Genomic DNA, 21,944 nt, shown 5'->3' with positions numbered 1-21,944 from the left:
GCCGTACGGGCGGCGGGTCCCCTGGAAACACTGATGTTGGCATTGGTTTGTCTTTCACCTGGGCCAGATTTGACCGCCGTGGGAGCCTTTACGCTCCCTGCGGCTCGTGTTCCTTGTCAGTGCAAGGAGCTGAGACAAAAAACAAGCCAAGATGAGTCATTGTGTTCCAAAATACTCCTTTAAAAGAGAAAAGCAGATGCGGGAGCTCGCTTTACTTACCCTGGAGCCCCGGGAGGGTGTGTGGCGTGTTTTGGCTTTGGCAGCAGGGCCAGAGAAATCCCACCCGGTGGGTGAAGTGGGAGCATGGAAGGGAAGAGCAGGAAAAAGGCGCTTTTTAGAGCTAGACTTCTCCATTTTTCAGGGAGTACTGAACTGGTCGGGGCCGCAGCACGAGGTGTAATCCAGCGCTGGCAAGGGTGAGCGAGGGGGGAAAGAAATAGACCTTGTCTGAGCCGGGCTCTCCCGTGCCCAGTCTTTCAAATAGGCTAAATATAAAAAGCGTGTGTACGTGCCTGTCATTATGGGGAAGCTTCTGCAGGATCACATCGATATAAATAGTTCCCGTGAGCATCTCTGGAGGTACCAGTGTATTTGCTTTTGGGTGTATCAGTCAGCCATAAAAAAAAAAAAAAATCAAGAGCCTGAGGCTGAGGAGCTGCAATTTCTTGCAGTTAAGGGCGGCCAGAGCTGCACGCTCTGCAAGGTCTCGCGGTCGGTTTAGAGCAGCAGGAAGGAGAAGTGCAAATTTGTCGCTGCGTTTGTACCTGCCAGCTTGGGCCCGCATCCCGAGCGCGGCCAAGGGAGCCCTGTCCTCAGGGGCTGCTGCTGGAGGCACATGCTCCCCTGCCTTGGGATCTGCAGGGCCCACAGCCACGGTGCGGTTGCGTCTTGGCTCCCGCTGGGCCAGCTTGAAGCCGGAGCGTATATGATAAGTCATGAGAGGTAACGCCGAGGTCCCCTGTTCCCGCCTGCTGCGTCTTCCCGCCGGGATCGCTCGGCTGCTGGCCAGCCTCCGCGGGGTGCGGGGCGAGAGCTGCCTGAGGAGCAGCCTCCGCTCGCTGGGGCATCAGCCTGGTCTGGCAGCCCCCCCGGAGAGGGGACGAGGCATTTATCCCTCATCTGCAGCAGTCGCGTGTCTGCTTTGTGGGCAGCGGGTGTAGCATCCCGGCTAGGACCAGCAGGGCCGTGCTGCTGACCCGAGACGTGTGCCCGCTCTTTGTTGGGAGGGTGTTCCTTGCTGTACCCGTGCCTGGAGTGGGACGATCCAGCGTGACGGTTACCAGCTCCTGTCACTCTTGGCAACTCCTGGCATGTGACTTGGTGCAGCTGCTGCTGTGCCAAGAAGTGGGTGAAGTCGTACTCGGAGAGCAGACTGACGTTTTGATCTCTGCAGGCTTCCCAGTCGCCTTCTGTGCTGGCATCCCTGTGGCTCCCCAGCCAGGAGCCAGTTTCAGCGGGACCTTCCAGCTCACCTGCACCCGCCTGGCCTGGAGCTGCCTCTGCTGTGCTTGCACGTCCTCTCCTCGTGGATTCCTCCTGTGGAAAGGCAGCGTGTTCACAGCACCTTTCTCCTGGTGGCCCAAGTCTCCTTAGCACAGGTGGCCATCGCTGCTTGCTAAAGCTCTCGCTGATGTTAATCTGTGTTCATGGCTGTCACAAAACTCATCCCTGCAAGAGAATCAAGCCGCTTAGCGCTGCTGCTGAGCCGTATACCGCAGCCCGGCATGGCACAGCCTGTGCCAAAGGGACACGTCTCTCGATACCCAGCCGATGGCTCCCTCCACCCCATTGTCAAAATACCAGGCAGAAAAATAGCGCAAGGACAGACTGACTGGATTTTGCAGCTCCCACCACCCCAAACCAGCTCAGTTTCTGGCTTCCCTGCGGGAAGCTGTCCATTGGTCTTCTGCCTCGGGAGCGGTCTGGTCGTTGCCATCCAGATTTATTCCTGGCCGGTTTATGCTTATTTGTTCCTTTGCCAGCACTGTTGTTTAAATACCACTCCCCGCTCCCAGCCCTGTGCGGCCGGGGCTCGTATCCCTGCTCTGCCTTTGTTGTGCTGGACAGGCTGTCCCCCGGCTGGGCTAGCAGCCCTCCTTGGCACCGGCCCCCTTCCAGTTCATCTTTCGGTGGCCGTGCCAGTCCAGATGAGGTCATGCCAGGCTGGTACTTAATGATTCCCGTACAATACGTCTCCTGCTGCACCCTGAGGTGGGGCTGGCCTTTCCCACAGCTCTGTCCCGCTGAGGACTTGTAGCCAGAGGCTGGCTCACCGGTGCACCGGGTCTTTGTCATTCCCCATCGTTTATGGCAAGGGCCGCGCACAAGGAGTGCAGCAGTCCTGCCCCGTGAGGGATTGAGCTTCACCCTATTCCTGTTGCTCCTGTAAGGTCATAACAAGTTTTTCCCTGGCTTGCCAAGGCACGGGGTGGGAATTTGCTTCCTTCCCCCCCAGCAGTGAACATGAAAAGGTCGTATGAAAACTCGGGTTTTAGCAGGACACAAAATGAGTGTGGGAACTTGCGGGTGCTCTTGGAGGAGCCCCTGAGAGCAGCCGCAGGCTCCGGGAGGTGCTGCGGGGCCGGACAAACACCGGGGCAGCGACGGGCGCTGGGCAGAGCTGAAGGGAGGGCAGCGAGGCGGGGGGCAGGGATGGGTGTGCTGCTGCCCGTGGCTTCCCCGCTGCAGGGTCCTGCTTCTGGGAGAGACGGCGATGCTTGCCTGTCCTCCTGGGATGCCCTGGAGCTCGCAAACGAGCGATTCTGGGGAAATCCTGCAGTAGGATGGGCTTAGGGACGGGTTGCTGTAACCTAGCAACAGTCTCAATCATGGCATAATATAATTAATCCAGCGTTGGCTCAGACTGCTGCTTACAGATACCAGGGCAAGTGGTTGCGCCTTTTTAACTTGTGGGTTTGCCTCCCAAACAAGCCTTCAGCATCTCAGGCATGTCCCAGGTGTTCCTGGCCCCAGGGCGGCTCACGGTGAGTATCCAGTCTTCACCTTTCAGCCCCATCGCAGGGAGGTTGCCGAGCAAAGGGGAATAAATAATCCCCTGGCTCCTTCAGCGAGCCGTCACGGCGGAACCCGGCGCGTCCCCGAGGCTCAGGCAGACCTTGGTCAGGTGAGACGCGGTGCGGTGGGCTAACGCTGCAGGTCCAGGCACAGAGCAGCCTGTGGGAAACCAGGGCACCGTTTCGGGTTGAAGCAGGTGTTACCTGTGGCCACGTGTGCTCTGCCTGGAGCCGGCTCTGCCGTGGGGCAGCCAGCCAGCCTGCGAACCTGTGAAACTCCTGGTTAGCTCCAAATTTTGTTGGCAAGCTCTGCCTTACGGCGGCAGCAAGGAGGGGAAGCAGTGGTGGGGCTTTCTGTCACGGCAGAGGTGAGATGAGGGGAGGAGGAGGAGGAGGAGGAGGAGGAGGAGGAGGGTGCTGTGTCTCCCAGTGGCAGGGGACACCTGAGAGATGCCGGCGTCTCCTCTCCCGCGTGCCTCTCCTGCTCCAGGATGGTGTCAGCACGGAGTAGCTCTGCCTGCACCTGAGGTTTGGCCTGGGTGGCAGCTGCAGATGGAGACCGTGCTGGCGTCTGCAGACTGGCTGCGGGAAGGAGCCAGCAGGCTGGGAAAAGAGCAGGCTTTTCCCCGGAGCTGGTAGGAGAAACACCCCGTTCTTGTGCCATTGGCAGCGAACGGCTCCGTGGAAGGGCACAGGGTGGTGGGCTCCCCGCCTGGCCCCGCGCCTGGGGCACTGCCTGGTGTCGGGGTCACCAGCCCAGCACCGAGGAGGTCAGTTCGTGCGTCGCTGCAGGGGGCTGATGGCTTCGGGGGTTCATGAGCGAGTGGCGCTGGCGTGTGGCACTGGTCGGGCAGGCTGGAGCGGTGCCTGGTAGCCCTTCCCAGCGCTGGTGCTGGCCGCTCTGCCCGGGCTTCTGGGGCACAGGTCCCACCGCACGGCGGGGCTGCATCCCGCCGGCAGGGCATCGCTGAGCCCCCTCCCCATGGGCACCGTGGGGGGAGAGGGCACCTCAGACAGGCGGCGTCTTGCCTCCGGCGCCGCTGAGGGTCAGCAGATGGATGCCCGTGATCAGGCTCAAGACTCGTTGCCTGCCGGCCTTTGGGGACCAACCCGTCGTTCCCAAGGAGGCAGACGGGAACGTGGGGTTTACGACCCTCTTTACAGACAGGGACCCTCAACCAGCAGCTGTTTTACAGGCTTCACGCTCACCCTCTTCTGCCACCGAAGCCGTCGGGGGCAGCGGGGCAGGCTCCGGCTCCCTCCCCAGCCCCTGAAGCGGGTGGCGGGGCCTGGCTCTCCCTTGTTCCCGAGCTGGGGGAAGGGAGGCGATGCGAGAGAAAGAGGAGGAGAGAAGGGGGCAGGAGGGGAGAGCCCCCCTGCACCCAGCCGGGCGTCACGCTGACGCCAGCCAGCTCGGCTGCTCCTCGCTTGGGGAAATGCGAGCGTCGCCCCCAGCTGCGGGGTGGCCGGCGGGCAGCAGCGAGGGGCAAGCGAGCGGGGCGGGCAGAGCAGCAGCGAGCATCCTGCCTGCTCCCAGCTGTGGGATCCCCACGTTGCCTTGGAAACGGGGGATTTCGCCGCAGCTTGCAGTGGTGCTGCCTGCACTGGGGTGGCGAGGGGAGAGGTCTCCCCCGTGCCCATCCACTGTCCTGCCCCCCCGACCTGCCTGTGCCGTCCCCATCTCCTCCCTTTCCCGTGGGCAGGGGAGAGGGTGCGAAGGCTGCCAGCCCCCGGCTCCGGCCACCCCGAAGCCGCTCTGGTAGCCCCGCACCGGACGTTCTGTTCCCCAACGCAGCCCACCGCCCACCGGCTGCCCACGCGGTGAGGACGGCAACTGGGGAATGATGAGCCCGGGGCGAAGGGAAGGTATCAAATATTAATCCCTTCTGTAAATTCAGCAGCCTGGGAGGGAGTGGGGCGTCACGCAGCATCCCTGACGCCTTCACGGTGCCATCCGTGTCACACGCAGGTCCCCAGATGGGCTCTCCCCCCTGGGGGCGTGGCGAGGCACTGGGTGCCCATCACCCCCATTTCCCGTAGGGTGGCCGTAAGTGGGTGCCACAGCCCCTCCACCCCCGTTTTGGGATGCTTCGTGCCGTTCCCACGGCGCTGGAGCCCTCACCGTGGTAAACTCTGCTTTGGTGACTGCAGCAGCCGTGGGGAGTCACGCACTGAGCCCGGGGGCTGGCAGCCCCCTGCCCGCCTGGCAAAGGGTGGCACGGTACAGATCCTCAGTACGGAAACCCGTCCCGCTCCTGCAGCTGCACAGCGGGGTCGTGCCGATGTCTCTGCTGCGTCCGGGAAGCCGAGCGAGACCCAGAAGCCATCTCCTCGCCTGCCCCCACCAGAGCTGCTCACGCTCGACTCGAGTCGTACCCCAGCCCCGTTTCTCGCCGAGCCGTCACCCCGCGGGTGCAATCGCCCTGACGCCGGGCTCCGTCTCACGGGTGGCCCCGAGGACAGGCTGCCGACGGCCTGCACCGCGCTGTCGCTTCCCATCGCGTCCCCGTGCTGAGCTGCCCAGCCCGCACCGGGGCTGCTCGCCTCCCTCGACTCGCTGCCGTGCCATCGGGGCCGCCCAGCCCTTCGCCAACAAAACCAACATGGGAATCTCCGTGCCGTGCGGCAGCAGGTCCTGAGCTGGCAGTGGGGATCCGTCCCGTCACATGTGCGCCGTCCCAGAGTACCCCCAGGGCAGGACTAGCCTGCCCCGTCCCCTGGGCTTGCCGGGGCATCCCGTGGTGGGGTGGCTTGGCCCCCGTCTCCCCATGCTGGGCATTTTCGGGACCTGCCAGCTGCTTGGCATCTGCCAGCCTGTTGTCTCTTGCTGAGCAGGTCCTGGAGCGTGACTGTCACCGGCCGGGCCGCCCAATCCATCGGGATGAGCAAACGGGTTTGCAGCTTCAGCGCGAGGCGCATCCGCCTGCGGGAGGCTGTGCCACCTCGCCCTGGCTCAGTGATGAGCCCGGCGCGCGCGGCAGGGGTGGGCAGCGTTGCTTTGTGTTTAACATCCTTCAAATTGGTTTTCCCCGGTTGCTTTCTGAGCTCCTCCGAGGAATCGGCCGTTTGCTCCCTGGCAGTGGGCTGTGCTGGGGTTCCCCGGTCCCGCTGCCCATCTGGGGCCGGGGGAATCTTGGGAACCGCCTTATTGGAGTCTTCCCTCGCTGCCTGCCTCCTCCTGCCCGTACCTGCTTCCCCGGCGAGGCTCTGCCTCTCCTGGCCTTTGCCAAATGCCCAGAAAGGTCTTTCTAGCTTCGAAACTGGCCCGTACTGGCACAGCCAGAGCTGTCATCCTCCACCCATGTCTGCGTGGTCCCCACCGGCCTCCCCTGTCCCTTGCCACGCTGCTCTGGCTCAGGGAGTCCCCGCTCCCAGAGTGACAGCGGAGCCGGGGCCGGGAGAGCCCTTGGCCCAGCAGGTTTTGGGGGGGGGTGTCAGTGTCCCGGGGCACATGTGGGGGGACCCTGCTTTGGGTGGCCCCTTCCTGCTGCACCAGGGGGCCCAGGGGCCGGTGCTCGGGAGGGGCGATACCCTGGGCCAGGCGGGTGTTGAATCTCACCAGTGGGGCGCGAGCGGGGCTCAGGACCGGGCAGGGGCTGGTGAAACCATCCAGCCCCAAATCCTTCGGGATTTTTTCCCTTTTCCTGCCGGGCGGTGCTGGGCTGGCTCTGCCGCCTCACCCCACAGCCGCCCCCCGGCACCCATGGGGACACGCTGGTGGGAGGGAAGCACCGGTGAGGACGTGCGGGAGAGCTGGGGACAGCGCGCGGCTCTTGGTCACCCCAGCACCGCCGGCAGAACGGCGGCAAAGAGGCACCCAGCTCCGTGGTGGCCACGGTGGGATGGGGGGGTGGTGGCCTTCGAGGACAGGGGTGGCCAGTGGCCCAGGCGCTGCCTGTCTGCATCGTCCTCCGGCCCTGCGTTCCCCGCTCTCTGCGTAGCCCCAGCGCGGCCAGCCCAGCCCAGCCCTGCGGGTCACCCCAGCGCAGCGGGACGTCCCAGCCGCTCTCTCCTCAAGGGGACATCTCGATGACCGCATGGCCCTGCGCAGGGGGGGAGGTACGGGCCTCACGGGGCAGTGGGGGGGGTCTGAGCACCCCGTGTACGGCGGTGCAGGAGGGGGGGAACAGGGGGACTGGCCCCTGGGTCCTGCCCAGCTGGACCAGCCCTTGGAGGGCAAGATGCCCCCCGCCCCCAGCCTCGCGGGCTGTGTGGGACAGATGTGACCCCCTGCGTCCCCCCGAGCTGAGGTCTGTCCTGCTTTGGGGCTGGCCGAGAGTCCAGTGTCACCATGGCCCCCCGGTGTGACCTGTGGGCACGGTGTTCCTCTGTGCCTCGGTTTCTCCCTTGGCTGGGGCACAGCAGGGCTGAGTCTGTCGCACGCAGACGCCGTGACCGGGGACACACTGTGTGCGGTGACGGGGAGATGCACAAACCAAGCCCTCAGCCACAGCCTGTGCTGCCCACCCCTGTCCCCCCCCAGGCAGAGCTAGGGCACGCCGCAGCACCGCGCACGCCGTCAGGCGGTGAGTGATTAGCGCGAACGGCTGTGGCTACCTACAGCCACTTGTGTGGCACGGGGGGGGCTCTCCCCAGCCGCCATCGGCAGGGAGCGGGGCAGGAGTGTGCTGCTGGTGGGGAAACTGAGTCACGGGGCTGCAGCTCACAGCTCGGCTCCGCTCCCTGTTGGGCTTGGGGGGGACCCAGCACCGAGGAGGCAGAAGCCCCGGCAGAGGAGGGGGTTTGCCCCACACCGGCTCGTGCCTGCCCCTGGCGAGCCACAGCAGGGCAGCCAGGCCGTGGGGGGAGGACGTGGGGACGGGACCTGCTCCTGCTGGGGACAGGCGCCGGGCTGGTGTCTTCCTTGCAGGGCTGCGGGAATGAGCTCCGGCTCGTGTCACCCCACTGGCCACTCACGTGTCCCCCGCCGGCAGGACAGGGCCCCTGGCAGCTGGGCTGGGGACAAGCCCAGACCCGCATGGCCATGGCAGGGACCCAACACCACCGTCCTCTGCGCAGGGGTAGGGGACGGTCCCATCCCTCCCCGCTGCCGGCACTGGTCAAGGGCGCCCCTCCATCCGAGGGGCTGCCACCCCTGTGGGGAGCGGGCGCAAAGCCAGGGTGCAGCCCCCCCACCCCGTCCAAGGGCCACCCCAGGGCTCATCCGTGCCCGTGGGGCCGGGCTCCCTGGGTGTCCCAGACCGGGTGCCTGGGGGTGCCACTGCCCAGCCAACAGCCGGTTGGTGCTCGGGGAAAGGTGTCGGCGGCTGCCAGAGCCCCTGCGCCTGGCTCCCAGCGAGCGCTGACGGGCCAGCACAGACACAGCCTCCGGCTCCCTCCTCCTCCCGAAGGATCTTCCCCTTCTCCTCTCCCCCAGGCTGTCCCTGGCTCGGGGAGGAAGAGGAGGAGGAGGAGCAGGAGGAGGAGGTGTCCTGCCCACAGCCCCAGCGTCCAGAGCCCCAGCACGTGCCATGGCGCTGCCATCTCCGGTGGCGCGGAGACGTGCCCGTGGTCCAGTTGGATCCCTCAGCACTTCCCAGCCTAAAATAGCAGCCGCACGGGGGGAGCAGATGGTCCCCCCACCCCTCGCCGCGGGGCTCAGGGGACACAGTCCAACCCACTTGGCCCCTGCTCTCAGGCAACCAAGCCCTCGTGGCCACCCCAAAGCGCGGAGCTCTGGGTGGGTGACCTCGGTCTATACAGCTGCCACCCAGGGCCACGGCTGCGTGGGCAGAGGGTGGCACCGAGGGGGAAGCCCTCGGGGAGGGCATCTCTGTGCCCACCTGGCAGCAGCACCCCCCACTCCGGGACGCCGCGCATTCCCTGGGCTGCTGCGTCCCATGGGTGACTGCACCCACGGAGGACGCTGGGCCCTGACACCCCTCTGGGCAGCGAGCTGGCGCTCCCGCATGCATCAGCCAATATGTCACGAGTCTTGTCAGTGCTCAGCTCTGGCACGCTGCTGGCTGGCCCGGGGCCGGCAGCAGGCAGGGAGCAGATGGAGCAGTGCGGTGGTGGCCACGGGGGCCGCGGGGGCCGCAGGGGCAGGAAGCCGGGGGCAGCGGGAGCGGCCAAACTGGCAGCCCAAGCACTACGTCCTGCAGGGAGGAAAATAGAAGCCCCGTGGGGACGGCGGGCCCGGCTGAGCGGGGCCCCAGGGCCTGGGGGGGGGACACTTGGCCCTGTCTGTGCAGCAGGGACACGCCAACCCTGCTCCCTGTCTCCCCCCGCCACAGCCATCACATCCTGCTCATCTGTGCAATGAGTTCCTGGGGCTCAGCCCAGTCCCAGCAGGTGCTTCTGGCCCCAGTGGGCTCAGCGGTGCCCAAAGCATCCCTGGGAGCACAGGGGGCATTTGGGGGCAAAATGCGTCAGCTCGGGCTGCGTTCCTGCAGGAGTCGTGGCAACACCAGCGAGCTGCAGCCCCCCAGCCCCCCCCGGAGCTCCTCTGCCCGGTGCAGACACGGGAGACTGCGGAAGGACGCTCCCGGTGCCACAGCGGAGGGAGGGCAGGGTCTTGGCTATGGAGGGTTTTGAAACCAAGCAAATCCCGGTACACGCCTGCCGTGCAGACACGCGGAGGGCAGCAGATCTCAGCTCTGGGCTCGGAGCCGCGGGAGCTCCTGGTGGGTCCCCGGCACCCAAGACCCCTTGGTGGGGTGCCGGGACCCTTGGCCCTGGTGGTGCCTTTTGGTGCTCTGGGCAGCAGAGACTGGCTGGAGGAGGTGGGAGATGGGGAAACTGAGGCAGAGCTCCGGTGTTGGCGTCATGTGCCAAGAGCCATCAGACGCCGCCTTTGCCCGTCTCGGCACGTTGCCCGTTGCGTCGCTGAGCATCCCCCCGCGGGGCTCCGGCCGCCGCAGGCAGAGACGGCCCCGGCGCTTCTGGGAAAACCAGGCCACTCCGCGGAGGAGCTTATCGGGGGATTTCGCTGCCCAGTTGGCCACGGGCGGGCAGGGCCGCCATGTGCCAAGGTCAGGCGGGACGTGGTGCCGGTGGGGACGGGCCCGGGGGGTTCCTTGCACTGGGGGGCTGCCGGGACGAGGGCAGGGACCCGCGATGGCACGGCTCGGCGTGGGGGAGCCCCCCGAGGGGTGGCACCGGGAGAGGGGCACGGGGCGCCGGGGGGTCCCCCGGACCCTGCCCGGGGGGGTCCCGCAGTGGGGCGGGGGATGCTGCGGGGGCGGGATGGGGGCCGGGGCCGAGCGCAGCCGGGCCGGGGACCGGGGCCCGGTGATGGGGACCGGGGCCGGGGGCGGCGCCGGTGGGAGGCTCCCGGTCCCGGCCCCGGCGGTAACTCCGCCTGCCGTATTTATGGGAAAACAAGCGGCGGCGGAGCCGGGCGGCCGCGGTGGAGCGTCGGGCCGAGCCGAGCCGAGCCGAGCCGAGCCGAGCCGAGCCGAGCCGAGCCGAGCCGAGCCGAACCAGGTCGGGCCGGGCCGGGCCGGGCCGGGCCATGGCCACTGCAGCCCGAGCTTAGCGCGGCGGCGGCGGCGGCGGCGGGATGCGGCGGGGGGGCCGCCGGGGCGGCGGGCGCGGAGCAGGTAAGGGGGGCCCGGGCAGGGGGCTGGGGCCTGTCGTACTGCCGGGGCACCCAGGCCGGGCCACCCCCCCGCGGCCCCCCCGGCCCATCGCATCGCATCGCATCGCATCCCCCCATCCCCCCCCCGGCCCGAGCCCCCATCTCATCCCCCCGCGTTCCACATCCCCATCCCATCCCCCCGAGACCCTCCCGGGCCATCCCATCCCCCCGTGCTCCCCCCATTCCACCCCCCCGTACCCCATACCCCCGTCCCCATCCCATCCCCCTGTGCCACCCCATCCCATCCTTCCAGGCCCCCCGGGGCCATTCCCATCCCGTGCCCCCGGGCCAAGTCATCCCAAGCCACCGCACCCCATCCCCCGCCGTGTCCCCCATCCCCATCGCGCCGTGTCCCCCATCCCTCTCCCGTGTCCCCCATCCCTCTCCCGTGTCCCCATCCCTCCCGTGTGCCCATCGCCCCGTGTCCCCCATCCCATCTCTCCTCCATCCCATCCCGCCGCAGTGCCCGGGCCGGGCCATCTTCCCCCGCTTCCCGGCGATGCCGGCCCCGGGGCGGGCTCAGCGCCCTCCGCGGCCCAGCGGGCCCGGTGCCGCCCGGTGCCGGTGCGCACCGGGGGGGGGGGGAGGGGGGGGGCGGTGCCCGGGGCCGCCGCCCCGGGGTCTGCGGGCCGCGGTGGCGGCGGCAGCGCCCGGGACAGCCCTGCTCCCCCCGGCCGCCTCCCCCGGGGCCGCCCCACGCACCCCCCACCCGGCCCGGGCCACGCAAACCCACCCGCGGTGCCCCCAGCCCCCGGCCCGGCCTGTCTGGGGGTGCCCCCCGCGGGGGGGTGCCGGGGGGCGCTGGGCATCGGGGCGTCCAGTGCTGCCCCTGGGGGGGCTGCTCCTCCTCACCCGGGCGCCAGCACTTGGGGGTACCCTCCTGGGCTGGGGCTGGGGGAGGCTGCTCCCCCCGGCAGCATGAGCCCCTCCAGGGGTGAAGGCAGGGCAAGGGGCGCTGGGGCACCCGGGGGGGGGCTGTGGCCGAGCAGCCGTGTGTGCAGGAAGCCTGGGGGGCTCAGGGCAGGGGCTGGGGGGATGTGGGGGATGCCGGGGGGGCACAGGCTGGGAGGCACGGGCAGGGGCACAGGGCTGGGGGGGGACAGGGGGTGTGTGGAGGGGCAGTGCGATGTGCATGGTGGGGCGATGCCATGGAGCCACAGGGCACTGTGTGGCACAGAGAGGGAGGTGTCTATTTGCCACATACACGGGGCAGGGGCCGGGGGGGCGGTGGGTTCCCTCCCTGCGGGCAGTGCCGGGTACCAGCTCCCTGTACGGGCAGTGCGCGGGCAGCGTGAGCCCTCCCGGCGCGCACAGGGAACACGCAGGCCTGCGCAGGGCCGTGGGCTGGCAGTGCCCATGGTGCAGCGTGTGTGGGCACTGCACCCGTGGCAGTGCGCTGGAGCTGCCTCCGACGTCATCTGCACGAGCACGGTGGTCACGGGGCATGCAAGACGCTGCCCTGGCCGTGTTTCCAGATGTGGGCGCCGCCAGCGTGCTCAGGGCAATGCGGGTGCTGGCAGCGCGCTGGCAGTGTCCGCGGGGTCGCGCGCCGGCAGTGAGCTCAGTGCAGCGCAGCGTGCGCTGGCAGCGTGCTCGGGCCGCCCGCGGCGTGGTGCAGCGGCAGCGTGCTCAGCGCACTGCATGGGTAGGCAGCGCGCTGGCAGCGTGCCCCATGCAGTGCGGGCAGGCAGCGTGCAGGCAGGGTGCGCAGCAAAGCCCAGGCAGCGCGGGGGCAGCGTGCACGGGGCAGCGCACTGGCAGCGTGCGCAGGGCCGTGTGTGCAGGCAGCGCCCTTGCTGTGTGCGCGGGGCAGGCAGCAAGCTGGCGGTGCCCTGGCAGTGCTCAGCGCAGTGTGGGCAGGCTGTGGGGCAGGGCACTGGCAGGGCGGTGGGTGCAGGCAGCGTGGGGCAATGACAGGCAGCGTGGGGACAGCGAGCTGCCAGCACGTCAGGCAGCGCCCTGGCAGCGTGCTCAGTGCATAGGGCAGCGTGTGGGGCGGCTCCGCGGCAGTGCTGAGCGCAGTGCGTGCAGTGTGTGGGCAGTGCGCCCGGTGCGGTGCGTGCAGGCACCGTGGGGGCAGGCTGCGGGCAGTGCCCTGGCAGGGCGGTGGGTGCAGAACAGGCAGGCAGCACCCTCGCCGTGGGCATGGGGCAGGCAGCAGGGGGTGGGGGGGGAGCGGCGCGCAGGCAGGGTGCTGCGGGCAGCGTGGTGTGCACTGGCAGGGCACTGCACAGCCCCACTGCACAGCCCGCACGTGGCGCGTGCAGGCAGCGACCCAGTTCCTGGCAGCCTCCCGTGGGCCCCTCCGGCAGCCCGGGGTCGCTCCCGGCCCCCAGCACCCTCGTGCTGCTCCCACGGGCTGCCGGAGCTGCCGGAGGCCGGGTGCTCACACACGGCGCGGCGGGAGCAGCGTGGCGGGTGGCGCGGGGTGCTGGGCTGGGGGGTGAGGGCAGTCCCCGGCTGCGGGCAGGGTCCCATGGGCATCGGCGGGTGCAGGGCTGGGTGCTGAGTGGGGTGGAGGTGTGTGGGTGGCACCAGGCTCTGCAGCGGTGCCGGGTCAAGTCTGTGGGATGGCACGGAGTGGGGGGGGGTCCCACTGGGTGCCCCTCAGCGACGCCGTGGGTGTGCTGGCGAGGAGCTGCTGTGCCAGGGACAGGCTGGGCAGAGGTGTCCGTGTGTGGTGCCCAGCAGCGGGGGCACGGGGGGCTCTGTGACAAACTAACTGGGTCCTCCTGGGGGTGGGGATGTGGGCATGGGACTGGCTCTGTCCCCAGGGGCCATGTGCCCCCGGGGGTGGCTCCTGTGCAGGGAGCTCGGTGGGCATCGGCGGCCCTGGAAGCGCTGCCAGCCGGTGTCAGCATCCTCAGGGTGACACAGCACAGAGACCCTGGGCAGGGAGACGGTCCCCACCGAGAGCGGGCAGGGCTGGGGGTGAAGCGGGGCACCCAGTGCCCACCAGCCGGGGGTAGGAGAATGGAGGGGGTGCCAGATCCTCTCCCTGGGGAGGGGACTCAGTGTCGGGGGCACATGGGCTGCGGGAGCGTGGTGGCACCAGGCACTGGCAGCGTTAGCGGGGCCATCCCGGCTCTGCCCCCCCAACGGGCAGAGGGTGCTGGTGGCTTTGCGGGTGCTCTGCTCTCCCTGCGGTGCCGCAAAGCCCCGGCTCCCCCCGGCCCCCTGCAGCGCTGCCGCCCCGGCAGCCTCCCCACGCACCCACGCTGTCCTCGCAGAGGAGGAATAATTTGGAGAAACCATGGCAACCCCAGGCGGCGCTGGGGATGCCGGCATCGTGCTGTCCCCATGTCCCCCCACCGCCACGGCCTTGTGTGGCTCTGCGGGCGGCGGGGTGCTGCCGGGGTGGGTGGGGGACATGCTGGTGCCGGTGGGATGCAGTGCCCAGGTCCCCAGGGCACGGGGAAGCACACGGTGGCCTCGCTGGGCTACGGTTCGGTTTGGCTCAGCAGGGCCGAGGCTGTAGGGGCTCCTGGGGTGGCTGATGCCTCCCCAAGGCACCTCGTGGCCCTGGCACCACCCCCCCCCGCCATGGCTGGGGGTTTCCCAGGACCCTCACATGCCTTTTTTATTTTGCAGCGCTGGGATGGAGCCGTGGCGGGGCCCTCGGCCAGCTCAGCCCACCCACCCCCTCCCTGCTGCCGCCGGACCAGGTAGGACCCTGGGCCACGGTTCCCTGCCCACCAGCCGCCCTGACACCACAGGGATGGGCTCCCTAACGCCGCTGTCGGCATCGCTGTGGCGTGGGGTGCTGCCCTCCCGGATCTGGCCCAGCTCCCAAGCGCTGTAACGCAGCAGGGACGATGCTGAGCCGCCGCTATGGGTGCAAACCCCCCCCGCCCCTGCCCTGGAGGCACTGGGACCCCCATCTCCTCCTGCCATCAAGCTCTCCCTGGCCACTGCGCCCCCCAGCCCCGCCAGGGACCCCAACCTTCCGGCTTCACCTCAGCTCCAGCATCCATCCCCCCCAGCTTCGGGGAGACAGGGCTTTATCCGGGTAATGAGGGGGGACCCGAGCCCCCCCATCTCTGTGTAGTCGATCCTGCTTCTTGCCTAATAAAGTCTGTTCCTTTTCTCCCAGCAACACATTCCCTGTGGTCCTCTGCTGCTGTTTAAAGCCAAATGCCTTTTGCTGGCCTTTACCGTGCACCTTTACTGTTCCATGGAGCAGTTGGCACCCACCTGCGCTCCCGGGCCCCTTGGCCAGGTGGCCAAAAACCCAAAACCCTCATAGGACGTGAAGAGCATTAAAGCCGGGCGGGTGTCCTTGCCGTGGGCAGAGCCGGTTGTACGTCCGCGTGGTGCCCACAGCAGCCTGCAGCCGGCTCTCGCTGGGCTGTCGGCGAAGATCAGTGCCACAACCCACCACATCCTGCGGGCAAACCACCTCGTCTGCTCCTCCGGTCACTCCGGGGGCTTGTGCCGATGTCCCCCCCCTTGTCACACAGCTGGGGGACTCTGCCCACCCCGGGCCCCCGTGCAGCAGCATCCCAGAGCAGGTGGGGTGCGTGGCGCTGGGTGCACAGTGGGTGCCAGACCCCGTGTCCCGTGGGTGCCATCCCGCTCACTCTCCAGCCCCGGAGATGTGTCCCGGCCACAGGACGCGGGAGAGGACAAAGCCAGCGAGCGCTGAGCCAGCACAGCCCCTCCAGCACGGGGCTATTGCGGAGGGACCCTGCTCTGTCCCGCTCGGAGCCGTGGGAAGCGATGGAGCAGCTGCTGCTGGCAGGCGGGGTTGGGGCACCCACCACAGCACCCCTCTGCCAGCCCCCGCTGCCGCCTGTGCCAGTCTGGAGGAGCCCCAGGGAGCGATGTGGCCGCAAGCCACAGGGACTACTGGCACCCCGCCCCGGGCGTTTGTGGGCCATGGTGTGTGCAGCTGCCACAGGGAGGGGGTACGGCTCCTGCCCCCCCGCCCAGAGCTGTGCGGGCTTCCTGGCCGCCACGATGGGTGCTCATGGTACCCACCCATGCGTCATGCTCCTGCCTGCGCTGCCTACAATGCTGGTGCTGGGATGTGGGCACGCGTGGTCCCAGGAGACCCCACAGCCGCTGGGATGCTCACAGCGGGGGGGCCGGGCACGCGTTCCCCATCCACCACGGAAACCCCCGGGGCTGAGTCCCCGCAGCCCTGTTCAGAGCTGCCATTTCCCGTGATGCCGCAAGAGGGTCCCCGTGGCCGGCACCCCAGGAACAGGGGCACAGCGGTCGGTGGCCTCCTCTCCCTGTAGTGAGCTGGCACCCCTCCCCGGCTGCCCCGCTGTGCCCGCTGCACCCACGGGTGCCCTTCCATCCATTCCGTTATTTGCACCCTGGATTCCGAACCTTTTTCCAGCTTCTTCCCCCAGTTAGGATCTGACTATTAGCAGCAGCGGAGGCTGGGACGCCCCCGAACCCCCATTTCTGAAAAGGTGGCCCAACCCTGCCCTGCGCTGGGAGGATTTATCCCGTGCCGTTGCGGCTCCCTGCGGTCCCCGCCGGGATTTAGGCGCCTCATCTGTTCTCTTGCAGGGCCGGCTGCCTTCCTCTGAGGCTGTCTGAAGGGGAGCTGGCAGGAGAAGAGTCGCTTTTAAGATGACACGAACGGACCCACCTGACATCCTGGTGTCTACGGTGTACCAAGACATAAAGGTGGCCACCGCAGCCCCCGGGGATTTGATCGTCTGCCAGCCCCTGGCACAATGTGACGCCTCCATGTCCTCGTCCCTGTCCCGCGAGACGCAGCCCTTCAACAAGCGCCATTGCAGGAGCTTTGACTTCCTCGAGTCGCTGGACGAGCAGCTGGGCACCCCCCCGGCCATGGAGCGCCCCTGCCCGCCCCCTGGCACCCCCGAGCCCACGCCGGGGCCGCCGGGCAGGCGGGCACCGCCGAAGCCGGACCCTTACGCCGGCAGAGCCCCCCAGCCGAGGAGCGAGGCGAAGCGGCGCGCTCGCTCGAAGAGCGCGCCACGGGTGAAGTCCACCTTCACCCCGGTGCCCATCGCCGTCTCGGCGTCGCCGCCGCCGGCCCGGCGCGGGCGGGAGGCGCTGCGGGTGGCGCGGGAGCCCTCCCGCCCTGAGCCTTCGCCTCGCCGCGAAAGCCAGGTCCCCCTGCGGGCGCTGGCTAACGAGGTGCACCCCATCAAGCTGCAGCCGCAGCGCAGCAGCGTCAGCCGCATCTCCCCGCTCTGCCTGGGCAGCAACTGCTTCGAGGAGGCGGGGCCGGGCGCCAAGGTGGTGGGTGCCAGCCCCCACGTCAAGTGCCGGGTGGACATCAAGCCGGACGAGGCGGTGCTGGTGCACGCGGCGCGCAGCCTGCGGGCAGCCCAGACCCGGCAGGAGCCGCCGCGCTGGCCTCGCGCCCCCGGGGCTGCCCGCAGCCTGGCGGTGCCCGGGAGCAGGCAGGTGTCCACGTCCCGCACGCCCACCCCCAGCGACTCCTACAGCGGGGACCCCCCGCTCCTGCCCTACCCCAGCGAGTACTACGAGGCGGACCCCCGGGTGCTGGCGTACCAGACGGTGCCGGTGCCGGCCTCGCGGGAGTTCAGGGAGTACCCCGAGAGGGGCTGCATGACCTTCTCGGCACCCGGCGTCCCCGCCAAGTTCTTCTACGCAGAGGAGCCGGCACGGTGCCCCAGCCCCGCCATGCCCCTCCGCAGCTCTGGCTACGCCAGCTACCCCTACCCCGCCCGCCACAGCATCCCCCAGCACTTTTACGGCGAGGACCCGGCCAAAGCCGCCGTCCACACGGTGCCACCCCGGACGTTGTACGTGGAGGAGGCGCGGGGCTATCCGGTGCAGGAGGCGCCCGCCCGCGCCTTCTACGGGGACGAGCCCCGCTTCTACGCCCCCCGCGGCACCCCCGTCAAAACCGTCTACGCCGAGGACACCCGGACGTACCCGGCCCTCGGCTCCTCTGCCAGGGTATTCTACGCCGAGGACTACGGGAAGTACCGGGAGCGGGAGGTGCTGTCGCGGACGTGCCCCCCGCCCCGCAGTGCCCAGCCCTTGCACTTCAGCGACTGGTACAGCCCCGAGCGGGGCGCGCTGCCCTACCAGACCTTGCAGGTGTCGCGCTTCACCCCGCAGCCAGCCGGGCGCGAGGCCATGCTCTCCTCCTGGCACGCCAGCTACGGCGTAACCCCCCCGCGGCTGGGCCGGGAGAGCCAGCACTACTCCAAATCCTGGGATAACATCCTGGCGCCGGCGGCGCGCAGGGAGGAGGTCCTGCAGCGTGGGCGCAGCTACGAGAACCTGCTCGCCCAGGAGCAGCACCGTGCCTTATCCCCCGAGGAGCGCCGGCAGCCGGTGGTGATCAACCTCTCGAGCTCGCCCAAGCGCTACGCCGCCCTGTCCCTCTCGGAGAGCTCCATCCTCGAGAGGATGCACGCCGACGGCGGCCGCGGTCCCCCCGGCCGCTCCTGGTACGTCACACCGGAGATCACCATCACCGACAATGACATCCGTGCCGACGGGCTGGGCAGGAGCGAGAGGCGCTCGGCCAGCTGGGACATGCTGGACGCGGGGCGGGAGCACGGTCCCTACGCCGTGCCCTGCGCCCCGCAGCCCGTCCCCAGGGAGAGCGGCTCGGGACGCCAGCGCAGCCTGGAGCAGCTGGATGAGCTCATTACCGACCTCGTCATCGATTACAAGCCAGCACCGGGCCATCGCGCTGGAGACAGGGACAGCCTCGCTGAGCAGCTCAAACAGCTCCTGAGCAGCAGCGCCCCGGGGCCCCCCCGGCGGGGCGAGGGCAGGAGGGTCCCCCCCAGCGTGCCTGAGGGACCCCGACCCACGAAGGAGCAGCCGGGTCCCAGCTCCCGTGCCAGTGCCCCGCGCCCCCCGCCCGCCCCGCTGTCCGTCGGCCCCTTCGAGAAGTCGCCGGAGAACTGCTCGCCTGACCTGAGCGCGGAAGAGGACGACATGATGATGTGCTCCAACGCCAAGTGCCGGCGCACGGAGACCATGTTCAACGCCTGCCTCTACTTCAAGTCGTGCCACAGCTGCTACACCTACTACTGCTCCCGGCACTGCCGCCGCGAGGACTGGGACACGCACAAGGAGAGCTGCGTCTACGGGCGCGTGGGCAGCGTCTGCCGCCACGTCCTGCAGTTCTGCCGGGAGAACGCCGAGGTACACAAGGCCTTCTCGCGCATCGCCAAGGTGGGCTACCTCTCCCGCGGCCGTGGCGTCCTCTTCCTGGGCTTCCCCAATGCCGGCTCGGCTGAGAACTTCCTCCAGTTCGGGCTGGAGAGCCTGCTGATGTCCCCCACCTACCTGTCCCTGCGGGAGCTGGAGAGCTACTCGGACAACCTGGGGGAGTACGCCCGGGAGCTGCGGGAGACGGGCAACCAGTACGACCCCGACGAATGTTTCCTCCTGAATGTAACCGTGGCCGTCACCCAAAAAGTGCCAGAGAGGCCGTCGCCAAAGATGCAGGTGCCGACGGTCAGGAAATACGCCAAGGTGGCCTTAGCCTCCTCCAGCCCCGAGAAAAAGATCCTGAAGAAGGAGCGGGACATGGAGACATTGATCCTGACACCGCCGCCTGGCACGGCGGACATCGACAAGGAGGGGGAGGAGGGCCGCAAAGCGCGGGAGGTCTGCTTCATCAACATCCAGCGGGAGCTGCGCATCCGTGGCGTCTTCCTGCGGCACGAGTTCCCCGCCGTCTATGAGCAGCTCTGCGACTTCGTGGAGAGCAACAAGCGCTTCACACCCACCACCATCTACCCCATCGACAAGAGGACGGGCAAACAGTTCATGTGCATGATCATGGCAGCCTCCGAGCCCCGCACCCTTGACTGGGTGGCCAGCCCCAACCTCCTGGATGACATCATGTGAACGGGGGGTGGGGACACCCCCCCCCGGCACCCCCGGGTCACCCCCCTTTGTAGATAGGTGTTGCCCCATCATCGCGGAGGGACGGGAACCCCCCTCTTGGATGCGGCACTGAGGGCCGGGGGGCTGCCATGGGCTGCGGGGGTCTGGCATCGGCTAGGCGGGCAGCAGCCGGAGCGGCGGGGGGGGGGTGAGCTGGGGGAGGCCGTGGGGTGAGGGGAGCGGGGGCCGAGGTGTGCCGTGGGGCACAGGGCCCAGCCGGCGCCCCGGCAGGACCCCACAGAGCCCTCGGGGGGTGAGCGGTGCCTGGCCAGGGCTGGGGCACCCCAGGCACCCCCCCGGCCTTGGCCCACCCAGCTGCCTGCGGGGGGGCCCTCCTCCCCGCCGCCCCCCCAAGCGCCCGGGGTGCCACGGGTGCTGCTGGTGGCCCCAGTGCCTGCAGCAGTGGCCCCACGGGCTTGGCGTGTGGGACCCGGGCTGCGCAGGGTCTCTGTTGCTGCAGTGTCTGTGTCCAGAGCGTGTCACTGTACGGTCCTCGGGCGCGGGGGGACCCTGCGAGGGCGCCTTAAGGCCCCCCCAGGTACCCCCGGGACCCCGTAAGGGGCGGGGCGGGGGGGGGGGGGGGAGGTCCCTGGGTGCTGACACGGGCGCGGAGCCAGGCCTGGCCCGGGGGGGAGAGGCCTCAGGGTGAGGGGCCTGCCCGGGGCTAGCACGGCGGGGGGGGGGTCTAACGGCGGCAGAGGGGCAGCGGCGGGGGCGAGCGACGGCGGCGGGGCCGGGGCTCCGGGGCTGACCAAGGGGTGTCAGGGAAGGTGGGAGGGGGACAGAACCGGGGGGCAGCGGCACCACCGGCCCCGGCCCCGCTCTCCGCCGCCCCGGCACCACCTCTCGGCCCCGCCCCGCCCGGCCCCGCTCCCGCGCCGGGCGCCGCCACCGCCCCCCCCCGGCACTCCCAGCTCCGGGCCGGGCTCCGCCCCCCCGCTGTGGGCGGGGCCCTGGGGCGGGGCCGGGCGCTGATTGGCCGCCGCGGCGGCGGAAGGGGCGGGGCGCGCGGCGGGGCGGGCGCGATGGCGGCGGCGGCGGCGCTCTCGCGGGTGCCGGAGGTGGAGATCGACGGCGGCGGCGTCTTCAAGTACGTGCTGGTGCGCGTGCGCGCGGCCGGCGGGCCCGGGAAGGACGTCGTGCGCGGCCACGGCTGGGCCGAGTACCACGGTGAGGGGCGCGGGGTGCCGGGCGGGCGGCATCCCCGGGGCGGCACCGGGGGGAGCGGCCGGGCCCCGGGAGCCGGCGAGGGGCCCGCCCCGTGGCGGGGGGCCCGTCCGTGGGCGGCGGCGGCTCCGGCGGCGGGTCCTCGTCCTGCCCCCGGGGGATCCCCGCCCCACGGCTCCCTCCCCCCGCAGCCGACCTGTTCGAGCGGACGGCGGAGGAGCTGGCGCAGCAGGGCCTGGTCTGCGAGTGCCTGGGGGGCGGCCGCCTCTCCCACCGCCCCGAGGAGAGGAAGATCCACGTCTACGGGTACTCGGTGGTAAGCCGGGGGCGGCGGGGCGGGGGGGGACCCCCGCCGGGGGCGCGGCTCCTCCCTCCCTCCCTCCCGGCGGCGGCACAAGCCCCCGCAGCGCTCCCGCCGCGCGTGGCCCAACCGGCGCCGCGCCCCTCGGCAGCCGGAGGCACCGGCGCTGGGAGTGGCCGTGTCCCCTCGGCGTCCCTCTGCCTGCGCCCCGACACCGGCTTTCCCAGCGTCGGGGTGGCACCGTGCCCCTGCCCGGGTGCCGTTGGCCTCTGGCAGCCGGAGCAGGCCGAGCTGCCCGCGACTGAGCCGCTGCCGTGGAGGGGCTGGAGCCGAGTGGTCTCTCACAGACACGGGCTCAGCGGCGTCTGCCGGAGCCTCGGGTTGTGCTGAGCCTCCCCAGGGGTTCACCCAGCTCTCCCCCGGGTCGTAATCGCACCAGCTCTCCTCCGGACCCTCTCTCTTCTGCCAGGGCTTTGGGCGAGCGGACCACGCCGTGACTACGGAGAAGCTGAAAGCCGAGTATCCAGACTACGAGATCACCTGGGCGAATGAAGGCTACTGACTCGCCCTGGCTGGGCAACGGCATTGGCACCAGCCTGGAGCTGGTGCGGCTGGATCCAGCGTCGGGGCGGTGGCAGCAGGCTCCCCGTGCTCGGCAGCACTCCGGGCTCTCCTGGTTTTCCTTTGTGTTGAACTCGCCTGTTCTCCGCTGTCGCCGGACTTCCCGTGCACCGTGGGTGCTCCCCACCTCCCTGGCACAGCGCGGCAAAGCCTTGGTGAAGCCAGTGGGTGCTCTGCCTTGGCCTCCCCGGTGGCGAGGGGGTTTGTCCCACATGTGTATGTGAGAATTAAACACGATGGGGAGCACAGCTGCTTGTGTGGTCACACCTCCATGGCTCCCCCGGGTCTGGGTTGCACCCCCTTACAGCAGGAATGACCCCCCCCCAGGTTTCCAGTCCTTCGTGGAGGACCTGACCCCGGAGCTGGCAGGGTCTGGGGTGGGGAC

The 21,944-nt window shown here is 69.4% G+C and overlaps 2 protein-coding genes across 6 annotated transcripts; both read left to right on the top strand.

Moving 5' to 3' along the window:
- Window positions 1-2,835: 2,835 nt before the first annotated feature.
- On the top strand, window positions 2,836-20,292 carry AJM1 (apical junction component 1 homolog). Of its 4 annotated transcripts, none has more exons than XM_063352753.1 (3): window positions 2,836-2,984; window positions 14,188-14,261; window positions 16,120-20,292. In XM_063352753.1, exon 3 carries the CDS (start codon window positions 16,183-16,185, stop codon window positions 19,429-19,431), a length of 3,249 nt encoding a protein of 1,082 aa, XP_063208823.1. In that variant the 5' UTR covers window positions 2,836-2,984; window positions 14,188-14,261; window positions 16,120-16,182; the 3' UTR covers window positions 19,432-20,292. The 4 variants fall into 4 exon arrangements, with proteins under 4 accessions (XP_063208823.1, XP_063208825.1, XP_063208824.1 ...); XM_063352755.1 differs by lacking the exon at window positions 2,836-2,984 and adding an exon at window positions 3,764-3,784; XM_063352754.1 differs by lacking the exon at window positions 2,836-2,984 and adding an exon at window positions 9,656-9,988.
- Window positions 20,293-20,348: 56 nt separating this feature from the next.
- PHPT1 (phosphohistidine phosphatase 1) lies at window positions 20,349-21,807 on the top strand. Of its 2 annotated transcripts, none has more exons than XM_063352758.1 (3): window positions 20,349-20,560; window positions 20,829-20,953; window positions 21,408-21,807. In XM_063352758.1, the coding sequence occupies exons 1-3, from the start codon at window positions 20,496-20,498 to the stop codon at window positions 21,488-21,490; spliced, it is 273 nt and encodes a 90-aa protein (XP_063208828.1). In that variant the 5' UTR covers window positions 20,349-20,495; the 3' UTR covers window positions 21,491-21,807. The 2 variants fall into 2 exon arrangements, with proteins under 2 accessions (XP_063208828.1, XP_063208827.1); XM_063352757.1 differs by having other exon boundaries at window positions 20,425-20,640.
- Window positions 21,808-21,944: the final 137 nt, after the last annotated feature.

This window comes from Chroicocephalus ridibundus, chromosome 15, assembly GCF_963924245.1.
Source record: "Chroicocephalus ridibundus chromosome 15, bChrRid1.1, whole genome shotgun sequence".
Classification (NCBI taxonomy): Eukaryota; Metazoa; Chordata; class Aves; order Charadriiformes; family Laridae; genus Chroicocephalus; species Chroicocephalus ridibundus.
The sequence above is the reverse complement of the archived record's forward strand: the minus strand, read 5'-3'. Positions and strand labels throughout refer to the sequence as shown.